The sequence below is a fragment of the Eublepharis macularius genome, chromosome 2 (genome assembly GCF_028583425.1).
Source record: "Eublepharis macularius isolate TG4126 chromosome 2, MPM_Emac_v1.0, whole genome shotgun sequence".
NCBI classification, from domain to species: domain Eukaryota; kingdom Metazoa; phylum Chordata; class Lepidosauria; order Squamata; family Eublepharidae; genus Eublepharis; species Eublepharis macularius.
The window spans coordinates 64,497,286-64,520,644 of NC_072791.1; the positions used below are offsets into that span (position 1 = coordinate 64,497,286).

Consider the following 23,359-nt stretch of genomic DNA (forward strand, 5'->3'; position numbering starts at 1 on the left):
AATGGTGCTGCCCCAATGTCAGTGAAATGTAAAATCTAAGCCAATTATTACAACTGAAACAGGATTTTTTAAAAAAACCTGTATTTCATAAGTTATTGTTTGATCTGGTCATTCTGTCCCCTTAAACTTTCCCCACCTGCCTGCACCAGGCTGTGATCTGAGATTGCTTGTGGGGATGAAAAGGGAAACTGAGGCATTAGTTGTGCACTGTTGGATCTACTTAAAACATCCTCATCACTTATGAACAAATATATAAGTATAAATTGGAAGAAGGCACTAATGGGTTCATGTGTGCTCATATGTGCAATGCATGCTTGTCTGTGACCCAAGTAACTGGTGCATGTACTGTACAGTTGTCTTCTTTGGAAATTTATAAAATGGCCATCTTTATGGCTGTATGCTTGCAAGGTGGCTGATGCACAATTATTTAATCCATAACTCAGTCAGACTGACTCACAGAGGACTACTGTTATTATAAGCAACCATGATTGTTGCTCCTTCGTTTAGTTTCAAAGCACTCAAAATTGCACAAGCACTTCTGGGAACGAAATAGAAAGACATGGGCCCTGATCCAAAGAATTGTGGAACTAGTTCTGTGAGACCAGTGGAGGTTTATCTCTGGAGAAAAATAATAGTCACCTGGCCCTACTGCTGCATGGCAAACTTTTTTGTAACTCAAGAGAGCTAAAAATTACCTCATGATATGGCATAAAAGCAATTGTGCAAAGCAAAACATGTAAAATTCTGCTGGGCTAGCAATAAGCTGCTTGTGATTCTGGGCATGATTCCTTCCTTGAACATCTAAGCACTCCCTTGAAGGCCCAGTGTATGATCCACAATACGTTTCCTATATTTGGGAAATCAGACATGATAAACTTGTGAGATTAACTACATCTGGAGTTCTCACAATTTCCTCCAGCAGAGCAAAATTTCATCTTATGGAAAGCTGCCCCCAGTATGGGAGTGGTTTAAACAAATAAGGGAGCAGCTAGTGAAGAAAGAAGAAAGAGCAAAGGTTTTTTCAATAACAGATGCAAGGCCCATTTGACCAGCTTGCTGCACTCCTTCGATACCAAAGTCTTGACCATGACCTTTTCAGGAGTTACATTTTAAGCACATGTGTGGGGAGAATGCATTACACACAGTCCTCTGAATGTGTGCAATCACCATTTTGTCCAACATGGATGTGTCTTTTCAGCCTTGGTTCATGTATACCAGAACCATGTATGTGCTTTGAATCTGGAATATACGCACATTGTCTCTTTCAAAATGGTGACTGTGATGTCAGCAGAATTGTGTGTAGTTTGTTCCCCCCATACACATGAGCCATTTTCCCACTTTTTTTTGGCGCTATGATGCCGTTAGTTGTGATCCCATTATCATGACGCGCCGTTCACATGCCAGCACAAATACCTTGACTTGTGCTGCTGTGTCACACTTCCAGAAGTTCACACACTGCAGAAAAAGCACTATTCTGGGCAGGGGATGAGCTCACATCACAGCTGACGAAAGCACATTCCTGCCCATTTTTCCTTTTTTTAAAACACTCACATTTGTGCTATATCTATGTTTCAGTATGTAAGACTTGAACCTCCCCTCCTCCAAGGAAGCCTGTGATGGGCTATATTTTTTGCCTGCCAATTTAATTTAAAAGTCATTGGTGGCTCATCGTGGTGACCAATTTTGAAAACCTATAAATAGCAGATGTGGTCAAATGTGATGCCTGAAGAGGACTAATTCTGCCTACATTCAAAATAGCTTTGGGGAGCATGATCTTTGGGGGAAATGTAGGCAAAAAACTTCTGCACCATTTGTCAAGATTTATGATAGGGATTATTAATAATAAAGTCTGCAGCTCTTGCACTTGCTTAATGTCTAAGGGTAGTCCTGATCTCTTCTGGGTAATTCTCATCCAGTAGGTTAAGACATAGCAACAAAATCAGCATACTTCTATTGATCCCCCAAAGTCTGCTAGCGACTGTGCCTGAGAGTCGATTGTTGTGACTCACCTGGTATCAGTTGCTGTATTAAGATCATAGGGCTGAGTCAGCTCCTGTGCTTGTGTCTGAAATGTCTCAGGAGGAACTGTACACAGAAGGATGCAAAGTTACAGAGGAATATTATGCTGTGGGATAACATGGAGGCAACATTATGTCTTGACCTGATCTGCATTATGAAGGAACACATGCCGTGGTATTGCTTTGAATACATGAGAGGGGCCCTGGTCACGATCTAGAAGGTTTACCTCACTCTTTCCAGTTTGACAGCCAAAGCCTGGCTTATCCCTCTGTTTGATAGAAGGTCAGCACCAGGGAATACAGTGTAGCTTTTTTTTTTTCTTCTATCAGCCCTAGTCTCCACAGTTTTAACCACTGGGATGCTCATGCCTTGGGATTGCTCAGCTTGTCCTGACAGGAATGGTTCCAACACATTGCATGTGGGCAACATTTGCATCTCGCCTATTTTTTTAGAAATGGCTTGTATAGCCTAAATCCTTTTGTGGGCATTGTGATGTAGTACATAAGCATGAGGAGTTTGCTCTCAGTATGTTGTGACAGTGCAGTACAAATGTCATTTTGCATTATGGATTGCTCTGATCCCAGGAAATAGGACAGTATGGTCAAGAATGCTTTAAACATATCCACTGTATTTTATTGGAAACTGCCACATGTTCTAATAATACATGGACTATATAAGGTAATATTGCGCTAATAAGCACAACGCTAAAGTGAACATGTAATGCAAATGTTGCCAGAAAATGTCTGTGCCTGCTGCAGTACAAATTATTCTCACTAGATTTACGCTCTGCCTCTGACCCAGATTTTAGAGAATAATAACTAAACCATGGTACCGCAGAGGCTCAAGAGAGCTCCTTGTGAAGTTGAAGAACGGTGCAGGCAACCGAAAATTTGCTGAACAGGAAAAAAGCTCCACAAAAAGCTACAGGCTTTCCACCAGCTACACGCTGGTGGAGAAATGGGCAAGGGCCCTTAGAGGACCTGAGGTTGCAAGGCATATAAAAATGTCTGTGTTCAGAGGATTAGCTTGAGTGCCTTTTCTGAAGAAAAGCAGTGAATAGATAAAACAACAACAACAATGATAATGTGATCTTCATTACTGATTGTATTGTGTGAAATAACAACAACAACAATAATATGGCTCCACAAGTAAGAAACTTGGGGGAAATGTAGAGAGAGAAGGAAAAACTTTCACATAGCTTGTTTATAAAAAGAAGGGGGAGAATCAGAAAAGGGCTTGCCTTCCTTCCCCCAAGGTTGAATTCCCTTGGATTAAGATTTTCCCCAACCTTTATTTAGGATATTGTGCTATTGGCACTGGCTAGCTCAGCATACTGCCAAACATGAAAAGAGAGGATTGGTATCCTGTAGCATGTAGAATGAAGCATTTGGGTTGCTTCAGGAAGCTTCGGGACCCAAGTTTTAAAGGGCTCTTGGGACGTTTAAAGGGCCCTTTAAACATCCCAACTCCCCCAGCCCCAGCCCCCCCCCACTTACCTTGGCCCTGCTGTTGCGGTGGTAGAGGCAGCAGTGCGGCAGCAGTGGCTCCAGTCTTCCTGGCTGCCCAGCAGGCCGTGGAGGCAGCAGGGTGGCGGCGGCGGCCTTCTCCGCCGCCCTGCGGGGGGCACACACTGCTGGATCTGGCCTTCCTAGCCACCTGTGGGCCACTGCGGGTCTGGAAGGGGTGGCGCAGCGGCGGCTCCAGACCTCCCCACCACCCTGCAGGGCCGCGCTGAGGCAGAGAAGGCCCTTCCTGACCCACAAATGGCCACCGCCGGAGGAGGTGGCTCTGGCCCTCCCTGCTGCCCTGCGAGGCCACGAAGTAGTGGCGGAGGCAGAGAAAGTCCTTCCTGCCCCTCAAATGGCCATGGCAGCAGCCACTTGAGGGGCAGGAAGGGCCGGAGGAGGTGGCTCCAGCCCTCCCCGCCACCCTGCAGGGCCTCACAGGCCGAGGAGGCAGCGGTGTGGTGGTGGCTCTGGCAGCTCTGGCCTTCCTTGCCTGGCCAGGTAAGTGGGGTGGAGGGGATGGGGGAGCTAAGTGGGGTGGGGTGGGGGGTGCTGGGAGAAAGCCTCCCCACTTGAGTCACTTTGGTATGCTCTGAATCTTTATGGAGCATACCAAAGTGATTCAAATACCCAAATCCGAAGCGGCTTGCTGCTTTGGGGTTTGGATATTCCCGAATCTTTCCCCCCGCTTCAGGGGGAACCTGAAGCAGGAAACCCAAATATTTTTGGGGTGTACACCCCTATTGTTAACAGATTATATTTGAAAGCATGGTCACTACGTGAAGTTACCTTATCCTCAGATAGTTGACCCAAAGAAGATGACAGCTGATGCAAACATTTTAATCTTGTTCCAAATCTTATTTTTCAAATATTAACTAATTGAAAGTTTGGAAAAAATCAGGTTAAAAGGAATGTGCCCAAATGTTTGGAAAACAGGAGTTGGACTTGAAAAAATTGTGTAGACTGACTTACAGTTGGCACTGTTTATACCTTTTTTAAAAAGCCCCTCTCCAGCAAGGGAGATCCATAGGCAGAAGATATGCTCCTGTGTATTACCTATGTAGATGCAGATTAATATGCACCTCACATCTGCATTGTGGTGTTCAGCCAACCCCTAATGAACTAGCTCAATGGATGCAGTTCCTCAGTCGTGGCCAAGATATGTGGCTAGTTTCCCATGATTAGAGCTGGATCAGGGCCCATCAATCCAATATGTTTGATCTTTCTCATCCAGGCACTATGTTCCGCAAGAAGAAGAAGAAACGCCCTGAGATTTCTGCTCCACAGAACTTTGAGCACCGTGTGCACACCTCATTTGATCCAAAGGAGGGGAAATTTATTGGCCTGCCCCCTCAATGGCAGAATATCCTGGACACCCTGAAACGGCCCAAACCAGTTGTAGACCCGTCAAGGATCACCCGGGTGCAGCTTCAGCCTATGAAGGTGAGTATGAAATATTAATGCTCCTCAGAAGTCTTCTTATCCACTGACACTTGACTGGAGCAGTCCTTTCTATATACTTCAGTTGGCAGATTATTCTGTTCAGCGGTGAAAAACAGCACAAACAAAGCAGTATGGAGTACTGGAAAACCATAGTGAAATGCTATCAAAGCACTCACTGCTGGCATTTATCACTAACCTTAATGTTATGGGTGTTCCAGCAAAAGATGTTAATTCACTTTAATGGTTGTTTCTGTTGGATATTGTATCTTGATGATGAGAGGGAAGAGGAAGTCAAGATGCAGGCCTCAATAAAGTTTGGTCTTTTGTATCCAGAAGTCATCTTTTCAGATGTTATAAAAGGAGAAACAGTATGAGAGTGACATGGCTGTGGCTCTATTCAGCAGTAATTAGGATGCTCCCAGGTGGATTCTTTCTCCACAGACAGAGGTATTAAACAGCAAACTGAGAGATGGGGGAAGAGACGTACCTCATGGAAGACATACTACCAAGCCTAGGGAGGTGGCAGAATTGTTATTAATTCTGCACCTCAGTTGCTATATCACTCATTGTGACTTGGGTAGTATAGGATTAGCAGCTCCTAGTATTGGTGGTGGTGGGGGAACAGTACAGCCCCGACATGGATTGCAGGTACCGGGCTCACAGAGTCATCCTCCATCTGAAAGTGCTCTCGGACCGCCCTTCAGTAAGGATTAGAGAGCTCCCCTAGCCTAGTCTAATTCTGTATTTCCCAAGTTTCTCAAGAGGGACTTCTGAACTTGTTTGCTCAAAAAATGATAAGCTGTTCCATCTCAAGAAGCAATGGTATTTTACCTACTTGGATGTTATCTCAGTCCATGTAGGAAAAACATACTCATCATGTATAAAGAAACTCTACATGATATTCTAACCTCTGCCACATTGCAGAAAATGTCAACATGGTAGTTTATAACTTGGCATAAAACTAAACAATAAGTACAGCCCTATTAAAAAGGCTCTTTGGGCTGCAAGATTGGAGGGGTGGCTTTTTTTCCTGGCTCTTTCCCTTTCACCACGTATACAGAAAGAAGCCCAGCCCATCTGTTGCCAGATACTGAAGCCAGTTGGGAGGTTGACAAAGCATTTCAGATTGTTGACAAAAAAGCACAGGAACAGAGATGCATGTCTACACAAGCAGGCAGAGAGCTAACACTGAAAGAGAGGGGGAAGGAAAGAACTTCCCCTTAAGGGCTGTTTTACATGTCCCCCCCCCCAAACACACAAACTCACACATGCAGGAATGTGCATATTTGAGTTTTCCTTCAGGCGTTTGAGAATTCTCCTTCCCTGAAAAAACTGCTCAATATGCAGATTCCTTTTCACTAGCCAAAAAAAGTAGGCAAGGATGCAGAAGCTCTTGGGATGAGCTTAACCCTAGCCGGTGTTCCTGGAAAGAAGCTGATGTTTCATGCACCTTGGAGCAGGAGTACCGATGTGTTTCTTGGCAGCTGCTGCCCAAGTTAGCCACTGCTCTTCTGGGAGCCAAGCTACAAGTGACGCCTTACACAGATTGGACACTTGTCAGCTTCCCTCAAGTTTTGATGGGAATTGTAGGCATCCTGGTTTTATAGCTTGGCTCTCCATTACAGCTGCAAGACCAGGATGCTTACATTTCCCATCAAAACTTGAGGGAAGCTGACAAGTGTCCAACCTGTGTCAGGCGTCACTTGTAGCTTGGCTCTGATGAAAGAGCTGCATGCTGCTGCTGAGCACGTGGCAGGTCCTCTTCCTCTTTAATGCAGGGAAGGGTCAGGGATAAGGCAATGGGAGTGCCTTTTGTCCCATTCGTCACTGTGGTTTGTAGGTTTCCTTGTAGATTTGAAAATGGAGGGAGACTTCAGACTTTGGTTAGGTGGGTAGTATGTGTTTTGGACTTGCTATTCAGAAGTTAAGAACAACATACAATCCTATTAGGTACCACTTCCTGATGGCAACCAGAGGAGGCCTGGACAATGTGTGACTCACATGAATGGGCTTCTTGGGCTGGGTTTAGACCTCCACTTCCATGAGTCACATATTGCAGTCTACTAGGTATTTGGAAGGCAGCTGTCTTTTTTTGCTGCTGGCAGCAAGGACTAAAGAGGATTGCTGAATTCCTGTTGGGTTATCCATGACTGGTGGGCTATCTTTGTGTTGGCCATGAGGGATAATCATATATGTCACTTGATGATTGTGCCCCATCAGCAGAGCAGATACTTGTATGTGTGAAAGGGCTTTTACAGATCAACTGCCATACAAGGAGCCTTTGTATCACCTGGCATCTCCCCATACCTGCTACTTTTAAACTGATGCTAGCCAGATGGTCAAGCTGTGTGCTGCTGAGTGAAGAGACCTTGGGGCCTAATCAACATGTGCAGTCAGTGACATGGTTGCTAGTTAACAGGCAGCACTTGGTTCTCTGCTCTACGTATGCTACACATGCATTTGTGTAAACTATTTTCTTGTATGATGGTGGCAATCTTAGCTGGGAGTTGCACTGGCAGAAAAGAAACTATTGGCAGGCAGGAGGAAAGCTGCTTCAGACAAACCATAATTCTAGCCCTGTTTCCATGCAGTTGAATTTTTAAGCAGCAACCTGGCTAATAACATGTATGAATTGGACTGTACTGACATTATGAAGTACCATACACACAAATGGATCCACTCTTACCTGCCCTACTTTGCAGTGAGTCACATAATCACACAGCACTGTCTTATTTTCACTACTGTCGTTAATTCAGCTTGTATTTATTGAAGGTGCGGACTTGTTAGCAAATGGGAGATTTCCGTTCACGCCAAGGGAAGTTTATTCCATCCTGAATAGGCATGCTGCCAGAGGAAGGCATCGGTATTGTATTGTATCTTCCTGTGGAGAAATAGATGGTGTTCACGAATCAGCATGGCTCATAAACTTCTGGCTTCCTAGATAAACGAGATGGCTAGACCACCAAGCAGATATGGTGTGAAACTTCTCAGATGGAGCAGTGTGGACATTGCATCCTAGAATTAAATACAACACCCTGTAGCAAAGTTCAGCATGAGCTAACCCTTTTAAAATCATCAGCAGCAGCAGCGCCACAGATTTAGCATTGTGGATTATTTTTTCTCAGCGTTTCAGTGGACCCTTCAATAAGGGGCAACAGGCAGAACGAAGAAGATTGCAGATTGTGTGGACATAGCGGATGCCCAACTCCCACCTTTTTCTTTTCCAAATTGCCTGAGCAGATTGAAATAAATCCAATTTATGGCTGTGTGAACTGCTCCTCACACATGGTTTCACAAAGAACTGGGAATTAAAAAAAAACAGCAGGGAAACGATGTCTGGTGACTTGAAGGTTTACCACAAGGTAGATTCTACAACACCTGTCTCACGTGGGCCTGTGTGTAGATTGTGTCAAACCTTTTATGTGATGCATCTTTTCCAAACATATTAAGTGTAAAGCAAATTGTCATCTCCTAAATATCAGATCCTAGTGAGACCTAAAGTCAATTCACACATTTGATAGTGCAAAAACATATGTGGCCACTGTACCCTCTGTGCAGAGAATCTTCATATTGTAAAGAATGGGTGGACAGGTGACCCTTAGAGTCACCTGGAACAGGATAGAACTCTGATTTTGCTTTTATGTTTCTGTGGCAGACTGTTGTGAGAGCCAGCACATTTGAAGTAGAAGGATACATCTCTGGGATACTGAATGACATCCAGAAACTTTCCCTCATCAGTTCTAACACCCTCAGAGGGAAGAGCCCCACAAGCAGGAGAAGAGCCCAGTCACTTGGACTTCTGGGAGAAGATGGACCCACTGAAGCTGACTGGGCAGACAAATATGGAAACTACCTCAACTGCAATGGCGGAAGCAAATCAGCTCGGAGGCAGACTTTGTGGCCAGATTATAAACCCACCTTGGAAGAGCAAGTTTACTCTAATGGCCTAGTAATGAAAGCGCAGTCCCTGGGGCCTTCGGAATTCCATGGTGCAAATAGCCGCTTTATCCCATTTGCTTCAGGTTTTCAGCACCAGCAATACATTCCAGTTCTTGATGAAAACAGAGAAAATGTGAGAATGAGAAGGAGCTCTGAAGAGCGCTACTCTCAGCCTTGCCAGGGGGGGCAATCTAATTCAAGGCCACCTGGGGAAGGTAGTCCTGGCTCCAAATCAAGGGAAAACAGCTTGAAACGAAGGCTGTTACGAAGTGTCTTCCCCTCATCCAGCACCACAAACAAAACAGGGAACAACCAACAGACAAAGGTATGTTTCCTGGCTGCTTGACAACTGTACTATTTGCTTCCGCATTCAGTCCAGTTCTGAAGGCAAAAATGTCTGCAGCTTCTAACAAATTAAAGTTAATGTCAGAGGCTTATGCTCGCCTTATGAATCTGAAGTAGCTATTGGCCTACATGATTACTCGTTTCAAACCACTAACAAAAGTTTTGGTATGTGCACAGTAGATGCTGGCAAATCCTTTTCCCCACCTCTGTTTCCCTTTTGTTACCAAAGATAAATGGCAAAGGAGCCAAAACAAACAAGCAACTCCTATAGCTCTAATCTCTGGTTTGCCAGCCTTATTGTCTTAACACTCACCTCGTTTCAAAATACAGGTTTTTAACTTTTTTGGTTATGCAAAAATACACAGAGAAATGTGATGAGGGAGGAGCTAAGCTTCTGTGTGGGAGCTGAGTGGGCAAATAGCCGGAAGGAAAGGGATTAGACACTCCAATTTGCCCCTTTTCCACTCCAATATGCCCCTTTCTGAGACTGCTTTTGATTTAAAAAAGGAGAGGAGGAAATGTAGAAGAAAAGGTACACATGACTGAGTGGCCTAGTTTGGCTGTTTTGGAACTCCTTGTCTTTCTTGGTATCCTCTAAAAGCTTAAGCCTACTAAACTATGGAATGTCATACATTCTTAATTTTTCCAATCTGCTTTTTAAAAGAATCAGTTACTTTGTCTTTCTAGTTTAATGTCACCTCCCAAGTAAATCAGGTCTGAGTCCAGCTCCAGAGTACTTGATTTAGAGGAATTTCAAATAACCACACATGCTAGAACAAATTCTGAAATAGCATTCCTCATTGATGAGGTAGCATTCTAGTACAGAAATAAATAACTCAAGTGGGGACCCATGCTGGTGAGGGGGGATGGAATCTAACTAGCCTTACACTGGGGGTGGGGAATCCCCCACTCCCACCCTCCATCCCCTGCCCCCACTTACCTGGCCATTGGGAGGGGGGAGAAACGCGCCTCTCAGGGTGTGCTCCTGGGCTGTGTGGTATGCTCCCAGGCTGTGAGGTGTACTCATTTTCCAAGTTCTGTACTAGAGAAAACTTCTGTCCTGATTTTAAGGCAACTCAATTTTATCTAGAATACTAAAAGATCAAAGAGAGCATGACATGCAAGCATTCTCTATATGCAAGTTTATACCATTTAGAGAAGACTGGTCTCATTTTACTGCTGAAAACACTGAGGCGCAGCAATAAGAAACCAGCTTAAGCTGTATGTATTTCTGTATTTCTGAGGCACTTTGTTTAGGTTAATACCTAAAATCTGTACTCGACATTATCATAATTGTCTAAGTTTTCATCAAGGTAAACTAACACACCAGTATAACACGTTTGTTAAAAATAGTTGCTGTTTCCCCCCCTTAAATTGAACTTTCTTTCTTAAAGCCTTGTTGTTAAAATGTTTTTACTCTTGGCTAATTCTTTCTTTCACACCATCATGTGGTCTTTTAGAGGTACAGTGGAACTGTAATTGAACTTTGAACTGTTGGAGGATGGAATTTGGGCAAGGAAAGATCTTTCCTTAGCACTAAACTGAAATTTTTAAAATGAACAATCTTTCTTCCACTATGTTGGGATGTGTGTATAAATATATTTAATGCTAACATAAAAGAAAGGGAAGGGAGAAGCAGCAGATTTTTTTAATGGAAGAAAGGAATTTGCGCTTAAACCTTAGATCTGAAAACCCCAGCTAAGCCTGTGCTCAGAAGAATTTAAATGCATTGGGAGCACCTTGTATTTAGTGGAGAGGTAAAGGTGCCTCACGGTCTCTGAGATACTCTTCCTATATTCCAAGACCATGTCCTGGTATTGAAAACATACTACTGGGCTATGCTCTCAGGAGATTTTTTTTTATAAAATAAGTGAAATGGAGCAAATAGTCCAGAAGAGCATGCTTAGAACAAGAAAGAAGGGAGGAGAGCTGAGAAGAAATATTTTCCTGTAACTTGTTTCTGGATGGAAGAGCGGAAAAAAAGAGAGGATTGTTGTTGGTGGGAAAGAGAATATATCTGTTTATTTTTAAAATATTTATTAGAAGTAAATAACATAAATTTCCAACAAATATCTAAACAGAGAAGTGCTGGAACATTTATTTATGTGGGAGGTATGTTATCACTCTGTAAGCCCTACTTTTTAATTCTGTTTGTGAGGAGAGGGGAGGCTACGTTGATAAGGTGAAAGCACTTTGCATATGTTCATAGGCACTTTTGTTAATATTACTTTTAATTATTATGATTATGCCATGTCTGCACTGCCTAATCATGGGCTAATTACTTTTTGCTCAGTGTTCTCAGCTGTAAAATGAAACCAGTATCTTCCAAATGGTGAAAGTGCAATAGAGTGCATATATGTATATTATGTAGATTTTCCTTGCTAGTTTTGTCATCTGGAGCTGTTTGTTTGCATGCAGTTTTCATCCTTGTTTTCTTCTTGTGGCACATTTGAATTTTGTATTGGCCCCAATATTTTCCACCAGACTACGTTCCCATACTCCACCCATCACTCCACCCACTCATGAACAGGAATTTCCCTATTTTAAACTATGTAATATAGAGTCTCTCTACACAAGACATCTGACACTTGTTCTTCACATGTCAAGAGACTCTATATTAGCCAGGAAGTGTAGTTTTGAAAGACAGAGCCAGCAGGAATTGCTCCAGAGGGACGGATTCTGTCACAGCCCTCCACCGCCTCTGGCATGCTGGACTGTCTCCCCTTCCAGAGCTTTTACCCTGCTGCCCTCATCGCTTAAAACTTTGAATTAACTGAGCCTTGGTAGGGCAAAGTCTCCAAAACAGAAGACACCATAGGCAGTGGAAATCACTCCAGAGGTGACAGATTCTCTCACAGCTCTCCACTGCTGGCATCTGTGAGATCTGTCTTCTCAGTCTTTCAGAAACTACACTTCCCAGCTCACATTGCGTCTCTTGACACTTGGTGAACACACATCCAGGAGTCTGATGTAGAGAGACTGATTGAAGTGTATGCATATGGTACTCCCCATGAGACTGCCTCAGCAGGGAACATGTAAAGATGTAATTGAGTATAAACTGGTGACCTTGATTCCTGTGATGGTGGCACCACTACTTGAGATTGTAGAAGCACAAAATTTATTACTATGCAGTGTACCCTAGCCTCTTTCCCTGGCCTCTTTTGAAGTAGCTGAGGGCAGAATTGTATGTTACCTCATCAAGTTTGTATTAGGAGAAAATATTTGCTGCTTAACAGGGGGACTTGCAGGGTCAAACTGGCTGATGGGGTTGGGTTAGGGTTGCCAGCCTCCAGGTAGTGGCTGGGGACCTCCCGGAATTACAACTGGTCTCCAGGCCACAGAGATCAGTTCACCTGGAGAAAATGGCTACTTTTAGGGGTAGACTCTATGGAATTATGCCAAGGTCCTTTCCCTCCCCAAACCCCACTTTCTCCAGGTCCCCCCCCCCAGATCTCCAGGAATTTCCCAACTTGGAGCTGGCAACCCTAGGTTGGGTTGATTTAACTAACCACTCATGAAATTAGGGACATGATGTGTGTAATATAACCATGTCTTCATACAAAGGAACACTGCCCAAGCCCTTCTTGGCTACTATTACATATTATTGAATGTATCTTGCATTGATTTACCCTGCCACAACCTGTCCTCCACTAATTTAAAGAGCCAAGAGGGCAGTGATTATGTTGACTAATGAGGTCTTTGAAAAACACAATTGCCTGCAATAAGCCCCAGCATAATTGTTCAAAACATACCTCAGCACCTGAAGGGTGTGGAATGGCCTCCGTTGCCTGGAGCCTTGGTGTGCATATGCATTCGAGGATATGTGCTCTGTAAATGAAATGCATTAAATTCCCTACCCTGGGGAAGGACCTAAAACATGACAATATAACATTAGTAACTTAGACTAATAAAATGTTACCAAGTCATCTCCTAAAGGCAAAAATGGGGAAAGTGATCTACTAACAATAAAGACCAGAACTCTGGGACATCCTTGGTAAACAGAGACACCTGTAGCATAAGAAACTCTTCCCTGTGTGCTAATGCTGCCATTTCAGCCTCTCCCTTAAGGCCTTCTTCTCTACAGCTGGGCTTTGCAACTCAGAACCAAGTAGGGGAAAATCCCGTTGTGGGTAGGGACAAAGAATTTCTCTACACGAGACCTCTTACACCAGGACACTCAAATGAAGGAAGACGCAATGTTAGCTGGGAAGCCGAATTTTAAAAGAGATCAGAAGGCTTTGTCAATTTCACCACTCTAGAACTAAAAGGATAGCTCATCTTTGCCTCCCAGAAGGGGAGGTGAAACTGACAGAGCCTTCCGGAGGCGAAGGGCCTTTGGATCTGTCTTTTAAAACTCAGCTTTCTAGCTAACAGTGAAGTGTCTCCCTTCACTTGAGCATCCTCGTGTAAGAGGCCTCATGTAGGGAAACTCAAAGAAAGAATGGGAGGGTGGGAAAGGGGCAAGACATCCCCTCCCCTCATCCAAGTGCCCCTGCAAACCTTCCCCCTGCTGTGTTAATGTTATGAGGCACATACAGGACTGGGGGCTCAGTGACTGACTCATGGCTCTAATACGAAAGACAGTTTGCATGATGTAAAAAGAGGCCTCCTCCCAACCACGGCTCTCCACAGTTTCTTCCCCCACCCCCAGGGAACTCTGTGATTGTTTTTTAATGTGATGTTCCTCCCTTTCTTAAGAGTTGTATGGCCTGGGAGTTTATATGAGCCACTTAGAGTCTCTCTACACGAGACATCTTATATGTGAAGAACACATGTTGGCAGATGCAATGTTAGCCGGGAAAGGTAGTTTAAAAAGACAGCCAGTGGAAGGGCAAAGGCTTTGCTATACACTGGAGCTGTGGGAAGGGGCTGTGAAATGCCAGAAGGGAAACTTCAGCCCATTATAACCTCTCCAGGTCCAAGCCCGGCTCTGGAAGGCAGCTCCAGCCCATTTCTGACCTTCGCTGCCCTCTGGTTGCGATCCCACAGTTTTAGACTGGAGAGGTGAAATTGACAGAGCCTTCAGGGAGGTGATAAAATTAACAAACACTCTGAGGAGCGATCTCTGCCGGCTCTGCCTTTTTAAACTATGTTTCCTGGATAACATTACATCTCCCTACACTTGAGGAATGTGCGCTGAGGCATCTTGTGTAGTGAGACTTAACAGTAATCTACCAGTGATAACCTATACAAAGCTCATTCTAAGAAGGGTCTTAGAGCATGTTACAAAATCCACATACATAGGAAGTAGATCCAGAGGAGTTAGCTGTGTTACTCTGTAGTCCCAAAATAGTAAAGAGTCCAGTAGCACTTTTAAGACTAACCAACTTTTTTGTAGCATAAGCTTTCGAGAACCACAGTTCTCTTTTGTCAGATGCAAAAGCACTGTGGTTCTCGAAAACTTATGCTACAAAAAAGTTGGTTAGTCTTAAAGGCGTTACTGAATCCATAGGAAGCTGACTTATACTGAATCAGACCATTGATCCATCAAGGTCAGTATTGTGCAGGACTGTGGCTTCACAACTTGTGGCTGGAGTTGGTAAACAAACCCAAGTGATCGCCAAATCTTTGCTCATCTCTTGAGTTTGCTGAGCGTCCTAGAAAAACATAGAAATAATGAATGAAGATGAGAATATAGACTCCTCCCCAATGAGCACTCTTTTGACGTGAATATAGGACAGTGCTTTGGGTCAATGGGAGAAAATAAAGGGTAATGTGGGTTAGCAACAGCCATAGTGTAGTGCAATGGAGAGAGTGCTGGGCTTGGACCTGGGAGTCCTTGGTTTGAGCCCCTTACAATGGGTCATGTTTTCTCAGCCAGCCCTAACGAGATTGTTTTGATAATAGAATTGAGTAACATATAAGGCGTAGAGAGTACATTAATATATATTGAAAGTACAGCATAAATAATAGATTGGGTTCCACCAAATATTTTCTGCTTGTGCAGGAGATCTTGCACAAGCATAAAGACAAGTAAGTCATCGCAAACAAGCATTGCACTGTGTCTACTGGACTGTACCCCATCTTGCATTGCTACTTATGCAAGGCACATGCCAGCACACACACGCCCCTCTAATGATCTTCTTCAATCAAATCATATTACACTTTCAGATTGAACTGTCATCGCCTCATCAAACTGCTTTTTGATTTTTGTATGTAGCAACACTTGATCGGAAATGAAAAAAATCAGAGCTTAATCTTAGAGTAGCTCTTGCACAAAGGGTATTGCTTTAAGTTAAAACTCCTCTTCGGCATGGCAGGCTGCAACTCTTAGAATAATGATGACAGTATAGCATTCTCCTCAAATCAATATGCTTCTGCAGTAAGTAAGTGATGCTGCTTTAGCTGTTCCCATGGGTGGGTGGGGCCTCCCCACAGCATGCTGCCCTGAGTTCTGTGGAAGGATGTGACAAGTAAGTAATTAATGAATAGCATCCTCTGAATTCCCAATGCTGTCTCCCAGAAAAAAAGCACAGCCACTAGCAAGAAATGTTCCTGTTAACAAATGTTCACCTGATTTTAAAATAGTCTCCTCCCTGTCCCTTCCTCAACTTGAATATGGGCTACGTTTTTAGACATCCATTATTAAAACACAAACCAGCTTTTAGCACTGCAGATTGCTTGGAAACTGGTCGTACTGGACTTCTGCAGTGTCAGCTGGCTGCTGCCAATGTGACTAACCAGGCTTGTTCCAGGCCAGACAAGAAGAGGAAGCTCTGTTGGAAATGTGTTGAATCCCAGCTGACTCAGACCTCATTCCTCAGTGCAATAGGCTGACAGACTGAGAATGCAGGAAGAGCAGATGGTGAGCAGGTTAGGCTGTAGCCTATGTCAACTTGACCCAGATTGCAGTAGAATCCGCCCCCCCCCCACACACACAACATGGGCATCTGCAAAGCATCCTGAAGTGCTGCTGGTAGCTCATTCTTTGTCTGCAAGAAAAGGGGAACAGTGCATACATAAGCAGGACTTTCTTTGTGACGGTACTCATTGTTACCAGGGTTCACTGGCACCAGTAATGGCACCTTGCAGTGGGGGCGGGGGTGTTCTCCCAACTCCTGATCTTCATGCACCAGCCTGCTCCTATCAGCCAGAGAAAAAGAGAGAGGATCCTCAGGAACTGCCCAGTGGGGATCTGCAGAGAGAGGGGGGAATTGGTTGAAATCAGTGCAATCTTTATATAGGAGTACTGGCACCTTTTTTAAATGCCGAAAAACACTGTAAATAAGACAACCTGTTTCAAAAATCCATCATCATTTATCCCAAAAGATAAATCCCATTTCACCCCACCCACCCCCAAGGTGCTGTTTTGGGGAAGGGAGATAAGGAAATGGTCACTTGCACACTTGGGAAGAAGAGAATGTGTAGCAGCAACCAATATACTGACTGGGAAATTAGAGTCCTCACGACAGTTGCTTCCGTATAGAGGTTTTTTGAAAGATTGTTTTGATACCAACGTGGATGGGAAGGCGTGGGATTTTGAACCTCTCTGTGCCCACGTGCAGGTAATAGGGCTGGCTGTAAGGAAATCGTTCAGAAAGATGCTCTGATAAAGGGATAGGGACTGTAGACTATACTACTGCGTACGGTCCTTTGCTGCAAGTATGCCTCTACTGGGTAGCTCCTAGCAGTTGAATATGTCATGTTAAATTGCTTATATTTTGTTTCAGCATTCTTTCAGCTCTGTATTGGATTTCTGCTTGTTTTCAGTTTTCTGTTGTTTATTGAATGTCCCAGCCATTGAACCTATTGCCTTATATTGTATAATCCACCTTGAGTCTCAGTGAGAAAGGTGGACTCTAAATAGCGTAACTAAACAAATAATTTTCACCAGCCACTGGCAGGGTTTTTGTGGCTTTAAAAAAATCTTAGTAGGTACATATCACTATAACATCATAATAACACTTTTACTACTACCATTTTTTAAGAAAAAGCCAGCCATAAGATTGCTGGTGGGTGTGATTGGGAGGAGTGGGGAATGGCTGGCATAAGGGTATCATAAGGAAAGAAGAATCTGCATGGACGACAGTCCATTGCTACTGCAAATGCCTCTGCAATGAGAGCATAATGTAGAATTGTCCCTGTGAGGAAGCAGCTTCCACGAACCATCTGTGCGTATCTGGGCATGTGCTTTCATTCATGTTTTTAGAAAGCTGGGTGTAGGGATTGTGTGATATATTTGATTTAACAATTTCCAAGGCAGGCTTTTGCAAGCACAAAAACTGGTGGGAGCCTATTTGTATGCTCTAGGTTACATAAAATGAGTTTGTAAAACCGAGGAGATGGATCCAAAAAACTCCCAGGAACATGCCTGGGCTGGAATGGAAGGGAGGTGCAGGTAAAAGACAGGGAAATAATTTCTGACAGGCAATTACTTGTAATTGTGTGTGTCTCCTACCCCGGTGCGTTATGCAAAATTAACTTAACAATTCTTTATGAGTTCCTGCAAGGGTCAAAGATTTTTAAAAGGTTATTGAAGATAGCTTGCTGTTGATAGAGGGTCCCTACTGGGACCCTCAAATTCTATGTCAGGAAAATCGTGTGTGTGTGGGCAGGGGGGACGGACACCTTTCTTAGCAGCTTCTAAAGCCAGACCTTGCCATGGAATAGTTACATTTCCAAATGGCAGCTGATTAACAGGGATAGAACAAGTGTCCGGGCCTAGAAAGAAGTATTATTGCAATTAGCATAAAATCAAGTATTAATCCACATTAATCCAAACAGCATTAAAAAACCAGGCACCACCAAACAAATCAGGCTACTATAAAATCACCATAAACGGCACTGCCATGATGTAACTCCAGGGCGGCTACAAAAGGAGGATATAGTTGCCAAAAGGGGGTACAAAATGCTGGCCCCTAGTCAAAGGCCCAGTGGAACATCTCCATCTTGCAGGCCCTACGGAACTGTAAAAGGTCCCGCAGGGCCCATTTGGGAGAGCATTCCACCAGGCTGGGGCCAGGGCAGAAAAGGCCCTGGACCTAGCTGAAGCCAGCCAAATGTCCCTCGGGCCAGAGACCACCAAAAGCTGCTTATCCGCAAAGTGCAAGGCCCTGCGCGGGGCATAACGGGACGGGGTAGTCCCGTAGGTATGCAGGTCCCAGTCTGTGGATATCCAGTGGGGTTTTAATACTAAATAACTGCAGTCCCTACCAAATTTAGACTGAGTCCACTGTGAAGGGGAGCAAGATACTTAATCCTTGCTCCCTATACATGCCTCTTTCTCCACCTTACAACCCCCCCCCAAGCTCTTATTTGATCTGCCTGGGGAAAAATATCAACCAGGGGGCTTCTTGGGGTCAAGAAAATGGCAACAAAGTATTTAACTCTTCTTCCCTCCTTCTTCCCACATCACTGGCTGAATCCACATGTCCCAGCATAGTGCTAAACTGTCGGAATGACAGCATCTTCCTGGCGCAATTTCTGATGTCATTGCGCCATGAGAGTGGAATCGTGGCGCGATGACATCAGAAATTGTGCCAGGAAGACACTATCGTTCCACTAGTTTAGCGCTATGCCGGGATGTGTGGATTCAGCCACTGTGTTGATTTATATATTGTCTTGGTTGTTAGCTCTTTTGCAGCGTCTTTCTCCAGGATCAGACAGCATTTTGTTAAACAGCATATGATAGGTTGTTGCCATGGAGATAACAGATGTGTGAAACTAGCTGGAACAAACAAAACTGAATTACTACTGTTAATGAACTCTGGGTTTACTCACATACAGCACTATGGACAACACATTTGTGGAGATGAGGAAAAGCCCATTTCTTCCTCACCGCCCTTTTCATTTCCATTGCTACCACACTAGTTTTTTCATTGGTTTTGTAGCATAAGTGCCTCTTAAAATTCAGGCCTCCCCTTCTAAAGAATAACCAGTACTGTGCTGATACACACAGAGACACACACAACCACTGATGTCTCATCTTATGCCTAAACCATTTTAAAATAATGTAAATATTTATTAAATGTTATCCTGATTGGTTAAGGGTGAGCACATATGATCTTACCACATGAAGGCTCTTACAGATCTTTAAAAAGAAAGTTCAAGGCTAGTTCCTGCCTCTCCTGCAGAAATGGGCTGTCATTTTTTTCACTTCATTTATACCATGCTTTTTTTCACCATTGTGAACCCAAAGCAGCTTCCATCTTTCTCCTCTCTTCCATTTTATCCTCACAACAACCCTATGGGGTAGGTTAGGCTGAGAGTGTGCAACTGGCTGAAGGTCACCAAGCAAACTGCCATGACCAAGTGGGGATTTGAACCCAGGTCACCCAGATGCTAGGCTGACATTCTAAGATTTGTTTTTCTTATTTAAAGAAAGGGAACAGATTCCTCGCCCCCATACACAGCCATGCACCAATCTATTATTTATACAGAGATGGCGCAGGATCAGTGCTGTTCTTCATGTGTTCCTAAACAATTTTCAGAATTAGCCCTGAAAGCTCCCTTGAGCCTGTTTAGCACATATGAATGCCATTAATGCATGAGAGGAAATGGAAGAGAGCCATGCTTATATCAAGAGTGCGTTCTAGCCAGTGTTGGTTTTATGTTCTCATTAAAGATGCAGGAAAGTCTATGCAAAGCAGTTCATCCTGGTAACAGCCTTGTGGGATCAGTCACAATTGTCCCAGTTTTAGAAATAGAAAACAGTAGGTTAGGGCCAAACTAGACGATAAATGGCAGCTGCTAGGAATTAACTCTAAAAGCTCTGCAGGGGCCTGCTTAGGGTTGCCAGCTCCAGGTGGGGAAATTCTTGGAGATTTTTTTTGGGAGGGGGAGCCTGGAGAGGGTGGGGTTAGGGAGGGGAGGGACCTCAACAGGGTGTAACACCATAAAACTTGTCCTCCAAACCAGTCATTTTCTCCAGGGGAACTGATCTCTGCTGCCTGGAGATCAGTTGTAATTCCGAGAGATCTTCAGCCACCACCTGGAGGATGGCAACCCTAGGCTTGATTCAGATCAGGACCATGGCATGGGGCAGGGGCTTCAGCCTTCCCCTGCACTATTTTCCTGGTCCAAAATGGCCCCCGTTTGCCTTGTTGGGGGAGGGCTGCTGCATCTGCCATCTGACAAAAAGATGATAAGAGGGCATCACATTTCATCTGGGCCTTTGAGACGCCAGCGCCACCACATCATCCCTCAGCAAAGATCTGAAATCAGCTCTGATTGGCCCAAGTTGAATACAGCAGCAATTGGATTGCATTAGCTATGGGAGGATTGAGAGCCAAACTGTGATGCCTTCTGTCTTTAATTCAATAATGTTGTTTTTTCCCCTCCATTCTTTTCAAGCCTAATCCCTTCTTCAGGCCACCACAACACTGGGGTTCACCACAAAGCCCAGCAGCCAAAGCGCAGTCCCTTCCCTCCGATCAGCCAGTGCCTGATTATGCGAGGATTTCAGAAGCTGGAACCCCTCAGAAGTCTCCAACAACTGAGAAGACAACAGCTTTGCTGCCAGGCAGGCCTTCGCCCGCAGGTTCCCCCCGGAACAGACACACACAAACCAGCTCTAGCAACCTTCACCTTCCTTTGGACTCTAAAGCACAGCCAGGCAATGAGGATCCAGCCGTTGTGACTCATGAGCAGTTCAAAGCTGCCCTGAGGATGGTGGTGGACCAGGGTGATCCCAGGACAATGCTGGAAAACTATGTGAAGATTGGGGAGGGGTCAACAGGTGTTGTCTGCATTGCTCGTGAGAAGCATTCTGGGCGGCAAGTGGCAGTGAAGATGATGGACCTGCGCAAGCAGCAGCGACGAGAGCTCCTTTTTAATGAGGTGATGGTGACCAAATGGAGGGAGATTAATTTTACACGCTTCTGACAAGAGAGCTTTTCTAAAGTGAAAATGAGAAAGAAAAGAGGATATGGGCCAGCATACAAATGCAACGTTGGCTAGTGGCCATAATATGGGATAGAGAGATGAATGACCTTAGAGTGACTTTCTGGGCAGGATGTTAATTTGCAACTTTCTTAAAGCCAATCCCTGTGGCCTTTTGGGGCTTGCTGTTGATATCATTATTATTATTTCAACCAGTCTCCACGTGGCTGTAGTTTGAGCAAAACCATGGTGAATACAGATCTCAAATGTGTCAGACGGCTGTGTGCAGAAGCTATTTGTCTTTCTGTGTCTTTCTCAGGTGGTGATAATGCGAGATTATCAGCATGCTAATGTGGTGGAGATGTATAAAAGCTATCTAGTGGGTGATGAACTCTGGGTACTGATGGAATTTCTCCAGGGAGGAGCCCTCACAGATATTCTGTCTCAGATCAGGTAGGAAAGAGATCACAGCAGTAGCAAGCTGTTTTTGACTTTTGTCTCTTATTAGCTTGTGGTAGTGTTTGACTCACCTTCGATCAGCCAATCTGTGACTGGTATAGTGGTTTGGGTGCCAGGCTAGGAGGACCCCGGAGATCCAGGTTCAAATCTGTCCTCAGTTGTGAAGCTCATGGGATAACCTTGGACTACTAATTTCCTCTCAACCTAAAGTATCTTTCAGGGCTGGGAGGACAAAATGGAGAAGAGGAGAATGAAGTACACTTCCTGACCTCCTTGTAGGTAGGGTGGGATTGAATGTGATAGTTAAATCTGTCTGTCATGCACATTATAGTGGCTAAGGAATGTGATTTAAGCTCAGCCAGGTGTTGTTCACTTACCAGGGCTAATTGCCATTGCAGAGGAGGGAGTCCCCGTTGGGAAAATGGTGCAGAATGAAAGAAATAACCCCCTTTCCCCAGCACTGCAGTTCTGAACCTCCCCCTGTCCTTCCCACAGCTGTTTTCTAGGGTAAAACAAACACACTGAGATCTGAGCATGGATTTCCAATTTAACATGTAATTTGGCCCTCCAAGTTAATGGCTATTGGCATATCCTTGTGGCAGCAAATTCAGACAAAGGAAATGGAATAGGAGCTTGCCTTCAGTCTCCTGCTGTAACATAAATGCATTTGTAATTTATTTGTGCTCTATGAAAGAAAGCACTCCCGCTCGCAATTTTTGCCTTGTTTGCTGATCTCTTTCAGATTGAATGAAGAGCAAATCGCTACCGTGTGCGAGTCAGTGCTGCAGGCGCTTGCCTACCTGCATTCCCAAGGTGTGATTCACAGAGACATCAAGAGCGACTCTATTCTCCTGACCCTTGATGGAAGGGTAATTTCTGCCACTTTTGTCTCTCCCTCTAATTCTCTTTCAACTTTCCCAGAGCCCTTAAGTTAGAAAAGGGCTAATAGCTCAGTGGTGGTGGAGCGCATGTTTCATAGGCATAAAGAAATTGCTGCACTGGCAACAAAAGTTTCAGGAAACAGGGCTGAGAAAGACTTCTGTCTTTGGATGTTACTGCCAGTCAAAGTAGACTTACTGGGCTAAATGGTCTGATTCTGTATTCGTTTTCCACTTTCTCCTCCTGCATTCTGGTTCATCTCAGTGTTTTTCGATATTTTATATTTTTCCTTGACTCCATTTTCTTAACCTTTGTTTAGGATGCCCAATGATTGCTGTTTTCTTCTTTCCAATAGGTGAAACTCTCTGATTTTGGCTTCTGTGCTCAAATCAGTAAGGATGTGCCAAAAAGGAAGTCCTTAGTAGGAACGCCTTATTGGATGGCTCCTGAGGTTATTTCAAGGTCTCCATATACCACAGAGGTAAGTATGGCTCTTGAACAACAGAAGGGGCAGCAAATCAACAGGGGTACATCTGCTGGAGCCAATCTATATATTTATTTTTATTTATTTTAGTGAAATTTATATTCTGCTGTCCCCGCAAGTGGGCTCAGAGAGGATCACAAAATACAATAAATACAATTTAAAAAGTGGTAGCATAAATTAAAACATCAGTCAGTAAAATAATCCATTAAAACAGCTGCACACATTAACAGATCTGTGGGCAGGATGGCCAGCTACCAGACGAAAACACAGTCTGGGAGGGACGACACCCCACCCCCTCCAGCAGGAGGCCGGTTTGGTGGCCTGCCTGCTTCAACCACCATATGCCTGGTGGTACATCTCTGTCTTGCAGGCCCGGCAGAAAGATAACAAATCTGACTGGGCCCAAGTTTCCACAGACAGAGATTTCTACCAGATTGGTGCCAGGGCCGAAAAAGCGTAAATCAGC

The 23,359-nt window shown here is 44.3% G+C and overlaps 1 protein-coding gene across 4 annotated transcripts in view; it reads left to right on the top strand.

Annotated features, from left to right (window-relative positions):
- Window positions 1–23,359, top strand: part of PAK6 (p21 (RAC1) activated kinase 6) — a 59,980-nt gene that overhangs the window by 30,275 nt on the left and 6,346 nt on the right. For all 4 annotated transcript variants that reach the window (XM_054972365.1, XM_054972363.1, XM_054972364.1 and 1 more), the window contains exons 4-9: window positions 4,759–4,967; window positions 8,623–9,231; window positions 20,544–21,029; window positions 21,391–21,524; window positions 22,273–22,399; window positions 22,765–22,890. In XM_054972365.1, the coding sequence (XP_054828340.1) occupies window positions 4,764–4,967; window positions 8,623–9,231; window positions 20,544–21,029; window positions 21,391–21,524; window positions 22,273–22,399; window positions 22,765–22,890 (1,686 nt within the window). In that variant the 5' untranslated portion in view covers window positions 4,759–4,763. The remainder of the gene's footprint in view (window positions 1–4,758; window positions 4,968–8,622; window positions 9,232–20,543; window positions 21,030–21,390; window positions 21,525–22,272; window positions 22,400–22,764; window positions 22,891–23,359) is intronic.